The 19,575-nt window shown below is 46.7% G+C and overlaps 1 protein-coding gene across 1 annotated transcript; it reads right to left on the bottom strand.

Moving 5' to 3' along the window:
* Positions 1 to 1,135: 1,135 nt before the first annotated feature.
* On the bottom strand, positions 1,136 to 4,155 carry LOC123040528 (uncharacterized). Its single transcript, XM_044463344.1, has 2 exons — positions 4,003 to 4,155; positions 1,136 to 3,925 (listed from the first exon to the last, which is right to left on the bottom strand). The coding sequence occupies exon 2, from the start codon at positions 3,732 to 3,734 to the stop codon at positions 2,655 to 2,657; it is 1,080 nt and encodes a 359-aa protein (XP_044319279.1). The 5' UTR covers positions 3,735 to 3,925; positions 4,003 to 4,155; the 3' UTR covers positions 1,136 to 2,654.
* Between the last annotated feature and the right edge of the window lie 15,420 nt (positions 4,156 to 19,575).

Here is a 19,575-nt window from a genome sequence, read left to right as displayed (position 1 = left end):
CTTTTGGCAGTGGGTTGAAGATTCGCGACGAATCCTTGCCGACACTGCCCCGGTCCCGCCTACATGGACCTGCGTTCTCTAGCATTCATGGCCTGTCGGCGTCCCCTACTGGTGCGATTCCGGCCCGACGTTCCGGTCGTTGCGTCCCCTTCTAGTGTCTTCGGTTCGCCGGTGTTCTGGTGGCTCCGCCTTCGGCAACTCGGATCTGCGTTCCCTTCCGGCTTCAGCTAGCCGGTGGCGCTGGTCACCATCCTACCCTCCGCGTCGGCTTTCTACCACGCTACCTTCCCGACCCCGTCCACCCTCGTGGCATGTCATTTTCAAAGCTCGTGTTTTTCCGGCCGCAGGTGTAGCCCCACCCCTCCCTTCAAGGATGGCACGGTCAACCAGCAATTTGTCTTCCTCATCTTCGGATCCCGATCTGGCAGATATGGGATTGCTCAGACTCAGGCCTGGTGAAATCCATGCTCAGCTTGCCGGTGCTGGCAGCGGCGACACTCACGAGTGTCGTTTCCCTTCCTAGGGCCGCTGCCATGGCCTTTATTCGTGCCCCTCTTCGAGCATCGGGGGAAACCCTATGGTTATTCAGATCGGATGGCGGCGGCGTCACGATGTAGAAACCCCTTCTTGAAGGCGCTATCTTGTTCGCTCGCAGCGTCCCCAGTGTTGGATTTGAAGATGTTTGACGTCTTGCTATTTTGTCTTGCCTCTCTGTTTAGGGTTAGTGGGTTTAGTTGTGTTCTTTCCCCCATTCGGGCTGAGCACCCCTTGTCTCTCTGCTTCTGATTCCATGATCATGCCTTCTTGTGTTCATGCCATGTGTTGTACCCCCTACTGTACTCATTCTCTTTCCTCTATAAATGAAAAGATGCGCAAGCTTTGTGTATTCGCGAAAAAATGTACTCCCTCCATCCCACAATATAAGATCGTTTTGCGGGCTGTTTTAGCTTGCAAAACGATCATATATTTCGAGACGGAGGGAGTACTACATTATTTTGTTTCATTTTATATGTTGTTGGTTCTTTTGTATCTAGTAAATAAGCAAGCGGTAGATGCTTTCCATGTTCCTTCTTGTCAATTCTCGTCGTCTTCTTAAGAAAAGGCAGAGCTTTTGTTGGTTGCTCGGAACAGAAAATGTTGGTCAAGTACTACTTACTGCAGTCATTAGGCGATCAAACTGACGGATTTTTACATCCACAGCATCCATCTATCCACCTAGCAGAATCAGGATTACCATACTGCATACATAGAAAGCAGAATCTACTAAGTTGAGAGCTCAGTTGAGTTCATGCTTACACTACACCAGTAGACTGAAACAGTTTGGCTGCCTCCTTATCCTTCCAAGGTGCATTGTTGAAAGTGATATACACCTCTGATATCATAAGACATCTCAAATGTGCAGTTAACTATTCCAAATTAGCAAAGCTAGCTTAGCGGTCAAGTGGAGAAAAAATGATGCTCTGTTGATTCACCAGCTTGCTCAACAGAATAAACAAGTCTCTCTGCAACCAGCTGTGGTAGGTTCAGATGCTAGCTTTTAGCTATGATACGAGAACCCTGATCTCATGATCTGAATACGAATTTCGGCAATGCCACCAACATTTGCAAGGTACCCCAGCTCCAAAGTTCCTCCTGGCTTCATAAAGAACACTGAAACGCCGGAAGATTTAATACCATCTTTTGTCTTCTGTTAAGATATGTCCAGAGTTGTTTCCGCGGAACCTGCTCATAACAAAAGACCACCGGAATCTCAGATAATTTAATCCTACAACGGTAAAACCTATTCTGGGAACCTAAGATGCAAAATAAAGTCTAGGAACCACTATTTCATGATCTTATTTGCCAAAAGCATAGCACCAATGCACCATATGTTCTTCAGTTCCTTTGGAAACGAGAAAAAGAAACAGGGAAAATCTGAATATTAATGTATGTATTCCCACTTGCACTACATATTCATGGTGCGCCAGTGTAATTTCAAAGAAAATTTTGTTGTGCCAGCCAAATCATGTCGATAGAAGCAACTTAAGAATAAAGAAATCCACAAACTGTTCACATCAACATTGACAGAGAATAAGAATTCTACAAACAGTTCACCTGACATGTCCAACTCATTTCTCCAAAAAGTTAAGACCCTGGCAACACTACCAGTCTACAAACATACCACCACAAAGTACGGATCTATTTCTCAAAACATGTCAAAACCAACGAATACCAAAATTAATTGCTAAGAATTCCAACAATAGCCGTAACAAAATAACCTACGAAATTCTTTATCAGAAAGAAAGCAGATGTCTAGCCATTGGCATATTGATTCTCGAGTAGTGTTGTTCGACACATTATCTTAGGGCGCAATTATCTGTTCCTAGTTGCAACCATGCCTTTCGTGGTTCCAAAAAAAAAAGCAAACTGGAGGTAAACGAGGGGATGCACTAGTCATATAGCAAAGATTCTCCATAGTTCAGAACTTCAAAATGGTGACAGGCAAGATACTAGACACCAAATGATGACAGCAGAGGTGCTTTGCTACCATCCAAATTGTTCAGTTTTACAAGCAGCACTAAGAAGACCAACTAAGAACAAAAGATAAGGTCGATATAGAATAGATACTCCAATGGCGCAGCAAACCGGCAGTGTAGAACATTAAGCATTGCATCCTACAGCCCTATGAAAAATGGAGGCTCCTGATTCGCACTGTCATCTTCTCTCATCTCATGGAACAGTGGAAGGGGAATAATGCTCTGCTGGAGGTAATGCCAGGTAACCCACAAGTAGATTTCTTGGCCATCTTCGCTTTTCACATATCCTAAAAACTTGCCATCGATGTCAAAACGCAATACACACAACCAAGTGAACTGGATCAGCATCTCACCCCCACCGAGCACAGCCATCCTAGGGACTATTGTGTCCTTTGGGTTTGGATCGACAAGCACTGATGGGTCCATCCCAGTCAAATTCATGCAATGCTTAAAAGACCAGGTTTCGGCATCGTAGTCATGTACGACCCAAACATCTATGGTGTGTTTGACACTGCTGATGCTACACAAAGCAAGAGTGTCGTCATCCATCTCCAGCAACGTCTCATGTAAGCAGTTGGGCAACCGGGCAGGGCGACACATCAACCGAAATGTTTCAGATGCTGCGTTGAACACCATTATGTAGTCGGCATCCCAGCTTTGGTGTTTTTGAAGTATCCAGTGCAGACTGCTACGGTGGTGGGCTGGTGGCAATATTGACGAACAGGGCAGACCCCTCTGTAACGCCAGTTCCAAGGAAGGGGACGAGGATGTTGGTTGTGGGGTGCATCCTTGTCCGATGTATCTTGTACTATTGGATCCCACCGCTATGGCGTAGTAGAAAGGTTTTTCGTCTTGTGCGTTGCTAGAGACCCAAAGCACTCGGTACTCTCCTCCCGATGGTTCGTGCCGATAGAAGCCGACAATCCGGGGGTAAAAACCCTGTTGGGCTTGAGGCTTGGCTAGGGGAGCACACTTGCGAATGACCGGGTTGCAGATGAAGTACTGAGACACCACGGATCCGTGGGAGACGACGAGGAGGCCATCAAGGGAAGCGTGGAGTGTATCGTGGTAGTAGGTCTGGATCTGGATGACAGGGCAGAGCTGTTGCTGGCTTGCACCAGCGTCAAAGGAAAACAAGAGGTGGACTTTCGGCGGCTGCGGGTCGACGACTTGGCTGAGGATCGGGAGCAAGGGCTGGCGGCGGTGGTGGTCCAGCATGAACTTGTCGGTGGAGGTGGCGCTGTGCCACCACCTGCAGACAACGCGGCAGCGGAGGATGTCCTTGGGCGGCAAGCGGATGAGAATCTCTTCCACGACGACCCACTCGGGAAGGTCGTTCAGGACGGTCGCACCTCGCACCTCCCGTTCCCGGCATGGTGACTGGTCGCCGGTCAGATCCGATTCCGATCCTGTTGAAAAATAAAAGGAGGAAACGTCAGGATTGTGGGTGACGAATTCTTTGGGCACGCAGAGGCGAGAGGTTTACCTGTGGCGGGACGGACGGAGGGGGGTAGCTAGTCAGGAGACGATGGCGAGCTATGGCGGCACTGCGAACCCTCCGCGGCAGCGTGCTCCATGATCGCCTCGCACACGGTCGGTTTGGGCGGCGAATCTGTCTGCGGGTCTGCCGGACTCGAGGACGAGGGCGCAACTCGCGGTCTTCGCTGCTGTGGTTTATGGGCGTTATAATTCGGGTAGGCTCATGACCAGCGCCCTTAGTTTTTTTTTTCTTTTTTGACAAATCTGGCACGTCTGGCCCTTTTTTTAGAGACGTCTGGCCCTTTTCACATTGAAAGTTTGCTCGGTGGACAATGAGATAAATATTTGAATTGTTTTTTTTGTGGAAAAAAATATTTGAATTGTTAATAGTCTTCACTTGCTTGAAAATCTATTTCGTCTCGACTGGTTTCTGCGGACTTGTGTGTTTCTTTAGAACTAGCATATATGCCGGCTTGTGAATAATTACTTCTTTTATGAAGTATGTGATGCACCAACCGTTGTTCAAGATGGTGTGTATACAATTGGAGCATGTGGCTACCGAGGTTTTTCTCAGTATGGATGGCAGCACAACCCACAGATTGATCCACCACCTCCTTCGACATAGGCACAGTGTCGGTCTATAGGACTTTATTGTTGCCGATTTGTCAGTTTTTATTTCATGAATTTTCGTTTTTCTTTTGGACTTGGCTGTGTGCATCTTAATTATTTTGAGGCCGGGTGTTACTCATAATGCTTTGTATCCGCTTGATGCCACATTTTGAAATAATAAAAGCGCCATTTATCAAAAAAAAAATCCTGCTAGTATATTCTAAAATGTGTGAGTGTAAGCAATATCTTGTGAGAGGTTTAGAGAGCACACACATGTCAAGAACTACATGTATTTAAAGAAAGAACTTTAGGGGAAGGTGCCAACAACTGGTTTTTCCGTTGTCATTTTCTCATCCCATATTAGTTGAATTAGTTACTTGCTAGTCTTTTAGTATGACTTGGAGGAGCTTGCCCCACGAGCGGGGACCGGCGCGGGCGACTGGGTGCTCGCCAAATGGCTGCACCTAGGAGGGCGACACGATACACGCGTCGAAGCGTGACGCGGTGCATTGTTTTTCTCCTTTTCTTTTCTTCGTGATTTGTTCACTGTTTACTGTAACTAGAACTATCAACCTAGTTCGTGATGTTTTCTTTTTAGTTCTGTTGCCTTGAGTGACTTATATGTTGTGATTCGAACTATCAACCGAATGAGAGATGCTAGACTTACAGACGTATTCTCACAGGATTTCTGTTGCGGACTCATGGAAGAGTTGTGGTTGGAGAAGATTAGGGAGGAGAGGTCCCACCAGCGAAAATCAAGGGGGTTGGTTAGCGAGAGAGCAGTCCGTACTAGAAATCCGTAAGTGTTGCATTTTTGCAACCGAATTCGCCATGTGTGGAACTATAACTGTAGGTGCTTTCAACTAATTAATATTACGATGCTTTAACCACATGACTTGCTGGAAAGAACTTACTGGAGTACGTGACAAGTAGGGGACTTGTAAAGTCATGTTGAGTACAATAAACAACAAAAATACATTATGGCAATGTCCTGGGAATGCTAGATATATTACAAAAAAAAAATAGTGCAATTATTGTACATAGGCATTATGAGGCAAAGCGCACGAGGTGCTTCACGAATATATGTATGTCAAGCAAAGCAGGAAATGTTGAATACTGGTGCGTGCAGAGGGAGGCATATATAATCGGTCCTCTTATGGTCGCCTTGTGGTAGGTACGTCATATGGATGTCACTATTTCCCTCGTAAACCTGCTCTACCATCGAAACGTTTCTTCGGCCTTAGCCGAAGAAGAAAAAGAATATGTTACGAGGTAGGACGTTATTGGCAACAAAAACTCATACTACTAGCTAATACGTATGAAGAGAGAGAAATACATACGTCATTGGTGTGGCCGCACTTCTTCTTGCGGCAGTTGGTAGCCCCCGGAGAAAGGCGTCCATAGCACCTGTATATGAATCAATGGGATGCGGCCGGAGAAAACTTAATTAGGACGGAGAGATGAAAAAAATCAAGCACCTATAGGCGTGTCTGTGTAGTAGTATGTATGTATATATGTACGTACATACTACACGGAAGATGTATGTAGCGGAAGATGAGAAAAATCAAGCACCTACATGTGTAGTATGTATGTATATATGTCTGGTGACTACACATGTATGTATATATGTACATACATACTACATCAACTACACATGTATGTAGCGTAGCGCAAGCGCCAGGAGGGTGGGGTTGATATAGGGGTAGCAGCTTCTTTGCCGGAAGCCGCCGCGGAGGCCGAGCACGTGGTGCAGCATCGACTCCTTGCCGATGTCGTAGTCGGCAAGCGTCCGGCCGTCCTCCTCGTCATCTAGCTGCTTCCCGACGAAGATGAGCGACGGCAGCTGGTGCGGGTCTTGGGAGGCGGTGCCGGCGATCCCTTGCTTGTCCTCACTACCGGACTCGCGGGCTATGCCTACGGCCCAGGGCCGTCGGCATAGGTCCAATGCCGTCGGCATAGATCTATGCCTACGACTGCCGTCAGCATAGTCCCGTCGACGTAGATCACGTCAGCGTAGATGTGTCAGACTGTCGGCGTAGTATAGCTGTCGGCATATGTGCGTATGCCGACGGCCGAGGGGCAGCCGTCGGCATAGTTTAGCCGTCGGCGTTGTTTTCCGTCTGACAGCAACGGACGGCGCCGTCAACAATGCTGCGATTCAGGGGACGACACCTGACATATGTATGCCGAAGGCTTGGCCGTCGGCATAGATTTAAATCTATGCCGACAGCCAAGCCGTCGGCATACATATGCCACGTGTCGTCCCCTGGCTTGTCCTGGCGGCAGGGCTATGCCTACGGCAAAGCCCATCTATGCGCCTCCTGGTGACTCCTGAGCATAGATATGCCGACAGCTTTGCCGTAGGCATAGTTTTTTTTCCTGTTTTCTCTTTTTCAATTCATTTGACAGCATTTCAAAGCAGAATAATATGGAATTATGTAGAAATATGACAGTTCATCATCTAAACATACTCAAGTTCATCATCATCATTTAAACATAGTCAAGTTCATCATCTACAGATCATCACCGACGAAAGTTCACGAACATAAAAGTAGTGCAAGACATGGAACATCATAAAAGTTGGATCATGAAAGGCATGGCACGACGGCCGCATGCACGAAATCATCATCGACATCAAGCAAGACCACCTCCGCCAAGTCCACCTCCGCCAAAACCACCACCACCACCGAGTCCACCTCCGCCAAGTCCACCTCCGCCAAAACCACCACCACCACCGAGTCCACCTCCGCCAAAACCACCACCACCAAGTCCACCTCCGCCAAAACCACCACCGCCAAGACCACCTCCGCCAAAACCGCCACCGCGACCACCATCACTCTGCCAGATCGGAGTGACTGGGGTCGACGGAGCAGGAGTCGAGCCACCGGTCCCCTACATGTTTGAGAGAAGATTCTAACGGTAAATATGACATGATAGTGTTGAATGAACGAGAACTAGTTTGTCAATAGTTAGGCAAATGTACTAACCGGACTATCACCGCCTAGTGCCAGCCATTCCTCGAACGTGGGAATGTGTGGGGCGTCTCCCGCAGGTGGTGGTGGGGGGGTCCAACTTGTGGTGGCTCCGTGCGGTTAGTCCAAGATGCCAACATAGTCTGGATGTTAGTTAAACAAGCAAACTAGAAAGTCAGAAGGAATGAAAAGTGCAAATTTGAGCTTGGTTTTAAGAGGGCAAAACTAACCGCCATCACTTGATGGCTATAATCATCGTTTGCCTTCACTCGTTGCAAGTACTCCCGCACCTCACTATGCCTATGCTCGAGAAAGGCCTGATATGCCTACAAAATTGAGGTTGTTTCTAAGTGGGCAATGCTGAAAATAAACTAAGAAAGATAGAGACAAAGAAGATAAGGGGAAGTACTTACAGCACGCTGGCGGAGTAAGGGAGGCTGCGAACGCCCCGTACTCTCTAACGGGCTCGGGTTGGTAGCTCGAAGCCATGTGCACGAGATCGACGGAGTGATCAAGCCATCGAAACACGGATACCGGCCATGGGACTTACCCTGGATGGCCACCACCGTCGTGTCATCGATCTGAGACTGGGCGACCTTAGGAACGGGAACATCCGGATTCAACTTCTGATAGTTCTGAGTGTAAGACTCCAGGTGCTGCTCGGTGTTGCCGTAGTACTGGATCTCCTCCTCCTTGCGATCACTCCGCTCGCGGGCCAGCTTCCACGACTCCATGTCTGAGAGCGGCCTCTGCAACTTGTCCTCCTGCAACGTCAAACAGAAGTTAGCCATACATAAGAACATGACGGTAAAGAAGAACAAAAATGCATCATGCATATAGATATACCTTCATGGCCTTGAAGCCCCAGTGGTTCAGGTTTCCTTGACCGTGTGTCCTGTCTTTTCCACGGTTAGCCCAGGCCTTGATGCTCTTGGCAGCAAACTTTGCATCGTCACCGACCCACCTATCCACCAAACTCGCCCATCCGTCATGCCTTCCATAGCACCAACGAGGAACAACCTATGCAAATTTTGGAAGCATGACATGTGAGCACAAAACATATAGTTGACTGCTTGAAACAATGAAAAGTCAGTAATAGTTACCATCATGAACTGCTCTCTGCTCATGGTAAGTTTTTGCTTCTGTGCTTGAGTTTTGGTCATCTTTTGTTGCAGGTAGATGTGGTAGTACTGCGAGACGGCAACCCAACGCACCTCGTACTGCAACTGACGAGCTTTCTTCTTTGCAGCCGCAAGTAAGACCACGTCGGCTCTGGCCTTGTGCTCGTCAAGAACTGTATAGAGTTGCTGCAATCATGCATAAACCAGAAGCAAACAAGGCATGAGTTGAGTGACTCAATGATAAACTATGAACGAAACTGAAGACAAGTGATTCAGAAGAGAACTTACCCAAAATTTGGTGATCACGGCCTTAGCGGCCGTCCCGTACTCCGTGTTGCTGCAAGCCTCGTAGTGGGCCCAGCTTGTGGCCAAAACACGCAGCTGCGGGTCCCTGTCTAGCCGCGGGAAGAATAGGCCAGGCCAAAACTTCTTCAACAGGACAGTGATAAGGCCGTTCGGTTTATGGCCCTTTCCGCGAAGGATCCAGTTACTGCAAAAGAATCAAAGGATTGCCATGTGTACAATATGAAAATGTTGTCATGTGTTGAAAATATGATTGAGATGCACTTACTCTGTCCCCGCAGGTTCAATGAGCCACTTGTGCGCCTCGATAGAAGGTGGTGTAGGTACTCCGGCAGTACCACGTAGCCACCCCTGCGGAGCACCCGGTGGCAAGTCACCCCACAACTCAGGGTCAACCTCCCCTCCACCCTCCTCGCCCTCCTCCTCACCCTCCTCCTCGGCCTCCTCCTCCTTGGCCTCCTCCTCCTCACCCTCCTCCTCCTTACCATCAGGAACATACTCCTCCTCCTTAGACTCAGAAGCTGCCTCAGCATAGGAGGGCATCAAAGAAGACCCTCCTATTTCAGACATGGCCCGGAGTTTTTTGGCCCGGTTTCCTCTCCCCCCACCTCCTCGTCCTCTAGGGGCTCTCCCCCCACCCCCTCCTCCTCTAGGGTCTCCTCCCCCGACCCCTCCACCTCCCTGTGAGGTTCCGTTCTCGCATAGTCAGCAGGGAACCTTGTGGGCTCGTCCACTCCGAGTAACAGTTGCAGGTACAGGTTATGCGATGATCTTGACGCGAGAGCGATGTTACTTGTTCTTCTTCTGCTTCTTCTTCGATCAGGGTATAGGTTCCAGGTCGGCAGCCTGGGCTAGCAGGGTGGATGTCGTTTGAGTTTCTGTTTGTGTTTCATCTGTAGTCGGATGTTGATCTTATGTATGATGATGTTGTATTCGTGTGGCATTGTATGCCTCTTGTAAGTATCCCCATCTATTATGTAATGTTAATGTAATGATATCCACCTTGCAAAAGCGTTTCAATATGCGGTTCTATCCTTGGTGGGACCTTCGAGTCTCTTTAGGATAGTATCGCATATTGGGCGTGACAAGTTGGTCCTCCTTTGAGTTTACTGAGGAAACTGGTGCCGCTGGACTTGCCCATGATTAGCAAACCTGCATTGAGAAGAGAATAAACAATTAGTAAGGATATAAAAAAACAAGCATACAGGAAAGACATTAATAACAGAAGAGCACATTAAGCATACTATTGTAATGATCATTAAAAGAACTTACATTTTCTAGAACCCATATGAATCATCACTATTGTAATCTATTTGTCGACCGGTCTCATCATCACTATCCCGCATATCTTCTTCGTTGTCTGACGAAGGTGGAGGCTCTTCCTCATCGTCAGCGTCAGCGTCTTCATTTAACTTTTCAAGCATAATTATGTCTCTTTGATTCACAATTGCCTCACCATCAATCCGTGCGCCATCGTCGTTTGGGTCCAGGTCAACATAACCCAAGTCATCATCCTCCTTGTTTCGGACCACGTCATCTTGTTCCTCTTGAAAGAACACTCCCTCATATGTCATGGGGTTTATGTTGTAGTAATCATCATCGTTCGGGTCCGGTAGCTTACCATGTGGCGACACCTTGAACACAACTTCCCAACCCTTTAGGTACTCTTTCTGGCATGGGTAAGGCAGATAATATACTTGTCTGGCATGGGTAGCGGCGATAAAGAGATCAGCTCCGGCATAGACGGTTGATGGTTTAACTTCAACTAAACCAACAGAAGGCGTATGTCTCAGACCCTTTTTGGGGTCAAACCATCGGCATTTGAACATAGTGAGACTTAGGTGTTTACGACCACGTTTGAATGTAAGCTCGTATATTTTTCCTACCCTTCCGTAGTAATCTACTTTATTATCTCCTTCGGTGAAGACTCCGGTATTTATGGTTTTGGGATCAGGCCGACTGTTCTGGTGCTCCTCTGTATGGAAGCGATACCCATTCACATCATACTTTTGGCATGTCATGACGGTAGCGTGAAAACCCATGGAAACCCGTCTCAATTCTTCATCCATTGATTCGTTCGGATCATTTCCCTACAAGTTTAATTGAAATTATAGGGTGCATGAGTTTAATTGGGAGTGTGAAATGGGTAATAGGGAAGTGTGAAAATTTACTTTCTCCATGAACCACGCAACAAATTTTTTCCTTCCATCAGCACCCTTTCGGAGAAGAGCAAGTGCCTCCGCTTCAGTAGGAGGCAGCATTCCCGTCCACTCTTCCTCAACGAATCGACTACGATAAGAAAAGCGGTATAAGAACTAGGCAAAGTGAACATAACGAATTGACTAAAAGAATGGTGCAAAGGTATTACCTCATCCACTCATCCTCAACTTCCTTGATGTTGTGCAAGATATAGAACATGACATCCTCCCACTCATCTCGTGGCATGACATAAGATGTCGAGCATCCAGCCCTGCCACCTTGCCCGATGAATAGAGGCAACTTGGGTTCTTCTGTATTGTATCGAGACACCTTATTGTGCAACGTGGGAACATGGTCCGGATAGTAGGCTGTCCTGAGGTCTGCCACCTCCTCTAGGATAACTGCCTCAGCTATGGAAGCTTCAATCTTAGCTTTGTTTCCACATTTCTGTCTCAGATGCTTGTTCTGTCTCTCAGGGCCGTACTGCCAACGATTCTGCACAGGGGCCCCCAACAATACCTCATTCGCGAGGTGCAAAATGAGTTGTGTCATCGGAGTAAAGAAGCCTGGCGGGAAGATCTTCTCTAGCTTGCATATCAACTCTGGCGCCTTCTTATGCATTTCTTTTATCTTCTCAGGACATACTTCTTTAGCACAAAGCGTGCGGAAGAAATGGCTTAACTCCGCAAGAACACGCCAGACACGCTCGGGAACATAGCCCCGAACCATCACTGGCATAATCTGCTCAATCCATACATGATAGTCATGACTCTTGAGCCCGGTCACTCTGCCCATTGAAAGATTGACCCCCTTACTTATATTCGATGCATAACCATCAGTGAACTTCACGACGTGTTTCAGCCACTTGAATGCCTCCATCTTATGATCCTTTTTAAGTACGAAGTCAACATCTGGCTTGAACCAAGATTTTCGACTGCCTGTGGGAGGCTGCATGTGAAGACGTGGTCTATCACAAATATTCTATTGATCGACTCTAGCATTAACATTATCCTTTGTCTTATCAGGAATGTTGAGGATCGTGTGAAAAAGGGACTCTGCGACATTCTTTTCGTTGTGCATCACGTCGATGTTGTATGGAAGTTTGAGGTCCTTAAAATAGGGAAGCTGCGTGAAGGGGGGTAATGTGAGTCCAGTTGTGCGTCTCACCATATCCTTCAAAACATTTTTCCCTTTACCTTTTCCTTTGCCCTCGTCTTCGCCTGTGGCTTTGCCTTTGGCTTTGCCTTTGCCTTTGCCTTTCCCTTCACCGACAGGCTTAAGAGCTTTCAGCTGAGCAAGCACATCCGCACCAGAAAACGTTGGAATCTCGTTTACTTCATGGACAACTTTGCCTTTTGTGAAGTTCTTCTTGTCTTCCCTATTAGGATGGTCTGGAGGGAGAAACTGTCGATGCAGGTCAAAGGCAACATACTTTCCACCCTTCTTCAGCCAAATGAAAATCAAGGCCTGCATGCACACTGGGCAAGGCATCTTTCCACTTGTACACCATCCACAGAACAGGGCATAGCCGGGAAAGTCATGCATGCAATACTGTAGCCAAACTTTCATCAAGAAATTTTTCTGCAGATGTAGGTCGTATGTCAACCTCAGGAAGTACCAAGAATGGTGCAAATCATCCACCAACGGTTGCATAAACACACTCAAATTCTTCCCCGGATATTCAGGCCCCGGAATTATAAGCGACAGGAACATGGTCTTGCGTTGCATTATGGCGCCGGGAGGGAGATTGAGCGGAATAACAAATACGGGCCAACAGCTGTATGGATTAGACGACATACCATATGGATTGAACCCATCACCTGTTATAGCAATTCTGACATTCCCAGCCTCGGCTACTTCCTCCGGGTACTCTATATCGAATGACTTCCACTACAAGAATCAGCTACTTTGCGATCTGCCACGGCGGACGGCAAAGGCATGGATAGAGGACGGCAAAAGTGGATGGCAAAGTACGGGACGGCTAAGAGCTACGTTGCCGTCTGCTTCGGGCGGCTGACGGCAAAGGGGCCTTTGCCATCAGCAGCGGATGGCAAAGAATGCGGACGGCAATAAATGCGCTATTACTCCGTTAGGTGGTTAACGGAAGGCCTTTGCCATCCGCCGCTGACGGCAAACTTCAGAAGGCCTTTGCCGTCCGCCGAGTGATGTCAGCCGACGTCACTACACGGCAGGCCTTTGCCGTCTGCCGCTGTAGGCAAAGTTTTTTTTCTCTTTGCTGTCAGCCACTATAGCCAAACTGACCAAATTGGTCAGCCTCCCAGGAAGCACAGTTGCCTGCCATGTGTCCTCTTTGCTGTCCGCTGCTGATGGCAAAGAGCCCGTTGCCGTCGGTGGCAGACGGCAAAGAGCCTGCATATTGTCTCTTTTCTGTTTTTTTTAATCCAAAATTTTTCACAACAAGTATATATGACATATATAGATATATTTCACAGGGCTATTTAACAACACATAAGTTTCATCGTACATACATATATAGTTCCATCCATTCATACATAGCAAGTTGCACATACACATAAGTTGCAACCATTAGGAAGTTGCACATACATATTACAATGCAAAGTTTCATCAAGATAGCAAGTTCCATCGTAGCAAGCTAGAAGAATACTAGAAGAGAATGAAATAAAAAACAAGCACTCCATCATAGCAAGCTAGCTTCCGAGAAGTGAATGAAATCTGCAAAATGGCAAATAAGAAAGTTAGGAAAAGGTTACTAGAAGAAGAAGACTAGAAGAAGAAGCACGTCATCGTTTGTGAGGTAACTTAGGTGAAATGGATCGTTTATGAGCTAACTTAGGTAAAATGCATCATTTTAGAGCTAACGTTGGTAAAATGGATCGTTTATGAGTTAACTAAGCTAATTATGCCGTTTTTTACATAAGTAAGGTAAGTACATGTCATTATTGAGCAAACCTAGTTAACTAAGCATATTATAACTAACTTAGGTCATTTTGGAGGAAACAAAGCTAAGTATAGATCGTTTTAGAGCTAACTTAGGTAAAATGGCTGGTTTTGGAGGTCAGTAAGCTTATTAAGTCATTTTGCAGGAAAAGAAGCTAACTCTAGGTCATTAAGGTAAGCATATTGGATGAAATAAAGCTAAGTCTAGGTCTTTATGCATTTGTTAAGCAAAAAACTAGAGAAACTTACCTTGATCATGGAGGTGTGGGAGCGGGCTGGCTCATGCCAGTAGCTGGAGAAGGATCGTGTGATGCTTGTGTGGAGTTACGCTGCACCAAAGATCATTTCCAATGTTTCGTTAGCATGATGACACTCAAATGTTAAGACTAGCAAGTAACGTCCATTCAAATTAAACTCACCGTGGTCTCAGGAGCAATCTCTGGATCAATGGCTATGGAGCCACGGGACCTCCCGCCACTAGATATCATCACCTGCTCTGGATTGTAGGGAATCTGGCTCGGGTTAAACTCCTCCCCTTTCCTCGCCTTCCCCTTGACTTGCTTGTAAGAGGCAGTGTGGGCCATGGCATACAGGTCGTACCCCTCTGGCACCTTATCCGTCTTATTGTAGCATGCCTGAAAGAGAGAAACAAAGTAAATTAGTAATTAAAGGGCTCAAGCTAGCATGATGAATGAATTGCATTAATCATGAAGCAAACCACATACCCAATTCCGCCCGAACTGATATAAGCTGGAGCTACCTTGATGGTGTGGCACACCTTCAATTTGGGCACGTTTGTCCTTGGCCTCAGTCGGCTCCCCTTCCATCTTTCAACACCTGCCATGACAAAGAGTAAACGAAATTAGTACAACATAAAAAAATACCGACATGAATAATAATATGTATATCACTTAAGTGTATCATCATCAAGTACAACATAAAAAAATTGAATACCTGACACTACTAATAATCTCGATCAGTATCATCAATAAATGCATAATCATCATCATCACTATAATCAATGACGGGCTCATAGGGTTCAGTGGCATCAACATGTGGAAGGCCACCTTTACGTAATCGGTCAAGCATTGAGAGGTCGTCCGCAGCAGTAACCTCTTCTTGTTCCGGCTCTTCTTGTTCCTCCTCTGGGGTGATGTGGGATTCACTGTCGCTGTCTACTTCAATGTTTTGGGGTGAAGTATACCGGTTCTTGAAACGCTTTTTGGAAAGACGTGTCTCTTGGAAGAATTCTCCTTCATATGTGTCTGGGTTATAGTCTTCATAATCCTCTTCCTTTGGGGGAGATAGTCTAGCACGTGGCGGCACTTCATAAACGACATCCCAACCTTTCAGATTTGGATTAGTTTGGCAGGCCCAGGGTAGATAGAATACTTGGGTCGCCTGTTGAGCCGTAATATAGACATCAGGAACATCTAAATGGGTGCTTTGGTTGATTTCAACTAGCCCTATATGTTCATGAGTCCTTCTAGTCTCCTTCGGCTGAAACCAATAACATTTGAAGACTACGACATTCGGTGGGTTTTCACCATAGAATAGAAGTTCATAAATTGCTTCAACTCTCCCATAATACTCGGTACCTCCTTCGCCGATAGCAGATACACAACAATTTGTAGACTTTCGGTCGGCCATAGATAGCTCTTTGCCATAGGTACGAAAACGATACCCGTTGATGTCGTATTTGTCAAATGAACGGACCTTATAGTCAAAACCATTAGCGACTTGTCTCAATTCGGCGTCCATAGACTCTGAATTAGCCTACAAGTTTAATATGAAAGGATTGTTGCATTACGCACAAATTAGCGAATGAAATGAAATTGTCTAATAGAATTTACCGTTTGTTTGAACCAAGAGATGAAACCGGGATAGCCGCCTCCTTGCTTTGCGAGAAGCTCATACTCTTCGACGGAATCCTTTTGGATCACCGCTCCATACGAGAATAGGGCGACGTATCGACTGTATGAAATATCCAGGAATAAGAGCAGTTCAAACGGAAATAGAAGTTGCGAAACAATGTACCGAGAACTTACTCGATGTACGGCCGCACTTCTATCAGGTTGTTGAAGATATACAACGAAATGGTACGCCATTCTTCGTTATCCAAAGATACTGGATTTGAAACACTGGCTGGTGCGAGATTCCCTTTGAATAGGCTGAGGTTGGATCCACCCTTTTTAGGCTCGTCAGCATTGTACCGAGGCTTCGGATTATGCAAATGACGATTTTTGGTTTCGTAGTGTGCTGTCACGAAGTTTGCCGCCTCCTCAGTGATGAATGCCTCAGCCATAGACGCTTCAATTCTACGTTTATTTTTACATTTTTCTCGAAGCGTCTTCTGCATCCTCTCAGTTGGGTAGCACCAACGATTTTGCACGGGCCCCCCCAATCTTGCCTCGGTCGGGAGATGCAAAATCAAATGCTGCATTGGATTAAAGAAGCCCGGTGGAAAGATCTTCTCTAACTTGCAGATCAACTCTGGCGCCAACTCTTCCATTTCTTCTAGCACGCCAGGCGATAGTTCTTTCGCACAAAGAACACGGAAGAAATAGCTGAGTTCTGCCAGTACTAGCCATTCATCCTCAGGGATGAAGCCACGCAACATCACCGGCATTACCCGCTCAATCCATATGTGCCAATCATGACTCTTGAGACCAAATATCTTCAATTTATCAAGACTCGCTCCCCTCTTTAGATTCGCTGCATACCCATCGGGGAACATCAACTGCATTTTCACCCACAAGATAATTTCCCTCATAGCTGGCCTTCCAAGATTGAACCATGCCTTTGGCTTCGTCCAGTTCTGCTTTCCTTTCGGTTCTTTCATGTTTTGTAACGGCCTATCACATAGCGCCTCCAGATCGACTCTAGCCTTAGTATTATCCTTTGACTTCCCATCTATGCCGAACAATGTACCAAAAAGTGCCTCGGCGATATTCTTCTCAGTGTGCATCACGTCGATGTTGTGTGGGCAAAGGAGGTCTTTGAAGTAAGGCAGATCCCATAAGCATGTTTTGTGAGTCCAGGCGTGCTCAGAATTATACCCCTTGAAGTACCCTGGACGCTCTGGATCTGGCTCGAGAGCGTTTAACTGATCCAGGGTCTGTTGGCCTGTCAACGCAGGTGGTGCAGAGTTTTTTACAACTCTACCTCTGATGAAGTTCTTCTTGTCTTTCCTGAACTTATGGCGAGGATCCAGGAACTGTCTATGCATGTCGAAGCAAGAAAACTTGCGACCGGCCTGAAGCCAACGAAACTCAAGAGCTCCCTTGCATGTGGGGCACGGGAACCTTCCATGCACACACCAGCCAACGAATAGCGCATACGCCGGCAAGTCATGCGTCGAGTACATGTACCAGACACGCATTATGAAGTTTCGTTTGCTATAGGCGTCGTATGTCTTGAACCCATTATCCCAGGCTTCTTGCAATTCGTCCTTAAGCGGCTGCATGTACACATTCATATTTTTCCCCGGATAGTTGGGCCCTGGAATTATCAACGTCAGGAAAATGTTCTTTCTTTGCATAATCTGTCCGGGGGGGAGATTGAGTGGAAAGACAAATACGGGCCAACAACTGTATTGGGCTGCCGTCATACCAAACACACTGAACCCATCGGTGCTGATGCCGACTCGAGGATGCCTCGGATCTGCCGCTTTGTCAGCATGTAATTCATCAAACTTTTTCCACGCAACACCATCCGATGTGTGTACCATCATCAGATTCCCATCTGCATCTAGTTCGGTTCTTTTGCCTGTTTTGTGCCATGTCATCTGTCTGGCCGTCTCTTCGACCATGAAAAGACGTTGAAGTCTTGGTACGATTGGCATATACCGAAGAACACTAACAGGGATTTTGGTCTGTGTCTTCTCACCCATACCGTTGTCTACCACAATATACCTGGAAGACTTGCAAATGGGACAATAGTTCAAGTCCGCATAGTCAAGCCTAAATAAGGCACATCCTTTCTCACAGGCATGTATCTTCTCATAGGGCATCTTCAGTGCACGGAGGATTTTGTCCGACTGGTACAGGTTTGCAGGCATTACATGGCCTTTGGGTAGAAAGCGTCCAAATACTGTCATAATTGCGTCATAGCATTCTCTGCCCAAGTTGAACTGAGCCTTCAAAGCCATTACTTGTGAGATGGCATCCAACTGACAAAGCTCAGTGTGCTCGTGGAGCGGACGTTTTGAAGACTCCAACATTTCATTGAAGGCCTTTGCAGATTCCTCCATCTCCTCGTCCGAATCCCGAGCATCATCATAGTCTTGCACCATGTTTTCCATCCCGGTACCATGCTCGTCGGTGCGACGATGATCCACCTCAGCTCGGTCACGTTGGGCAGACTCACCATGAAATGTCCACACCGTATAATCGGGCGTAAAACCATTCTTCTGCAGGTGTTTACCCATTTCAGCCTCTGTCCTCTTTTCCCAATTGCCGCATCGGAAACAGGGGCACCAAGTTTTCCTCTGGCCATTTGCAAATGCGGCTTGCACAAACCCCTTGGTTTTTGTGAACCATTCAGCGCTCCATTTGTTCTGACCAGTGTGACCGGTATACATCCACGCACGATCACTCATCTTGACTTTCAGAGCTACTGGACACACAACAATTATATATATATAATTCACCATGTATATATTCATCAGTTGATCTACTTTGTCAATTTTATTACGTCCATGCAACCTACACTCTAATAGGTAATGATAGGTCCTAATCCCACCCGAGTATGTGTAGATTGGGTTCATTTTCCCATGCTATGCTCCGGATCCGACGCAAAATTTCGGCAGCACCTCCCCGCTGTTCTCCTGATACACGTCTCTGCAATAAACAGAGAGGATGTGTACCCGGAGAACAACAGGGGAGGCACTGACGAAATTTATGCGTCGGATCCGGAGCAAAGCATATGGGAAAACGAACCCAATCTATACATACTCGGGCTGTCCATGGATAGCGTTAGAAAATTCAAAAGAATCAAGGTTATAAATATGCAAATGCATGCATATTTATAACTATGACGCTTTCGAACGGGAGACACATATTGGTTATGCATACTGATGATTCAAGACACATATATAGCTAGCTATCAAGTTTCATCGGCACGAACACCGGAACAGAGCAAATAATTAATGGGGGAGGAGGACATGTCATTTGTGCTCACCCACGAACGAAGGGGCAGAGCTCGTCAAACGCACGGCGAGGTCGTCGAACACCAAACCTCGCAGCGGTGAAACAACTGCACATTTAAATCAACCCGATCAACACAATTATATATGATATTTTTCATAACAAAATCAAAAAATATATGACCTAACTAATAATTCACAAATATAAGACCCTGTCGGCCTCGGGGGTCGGGTGTCGGGGTGTCTGGGTGTCGTGTCGTTGTCGGGGTGTGGTGTCCGGGTCGGGGTGTCGGGGTCAGGGGTCAGGGGGT

Source organism: Triticum aestivum, chromosome 2B (genome assembly GCF_018294505.1).
Source record: "Triticum aestivum cultivar Chinese Spring chromosome 2B, IWGSC CS RefSeq v2.1, whole genome shotgun sequence".
NCBI lineage: Eukaryota > Viridiplantae > Streptophyta > Magnoliopsida > Poales > Poaceae > Triticum > Triticum aestivum.
The sequence above is the reverse complement of the archived record's forward strand: the minus strand, read 5'-3'. Positions and strand labels throughout refer to the sequence as shown.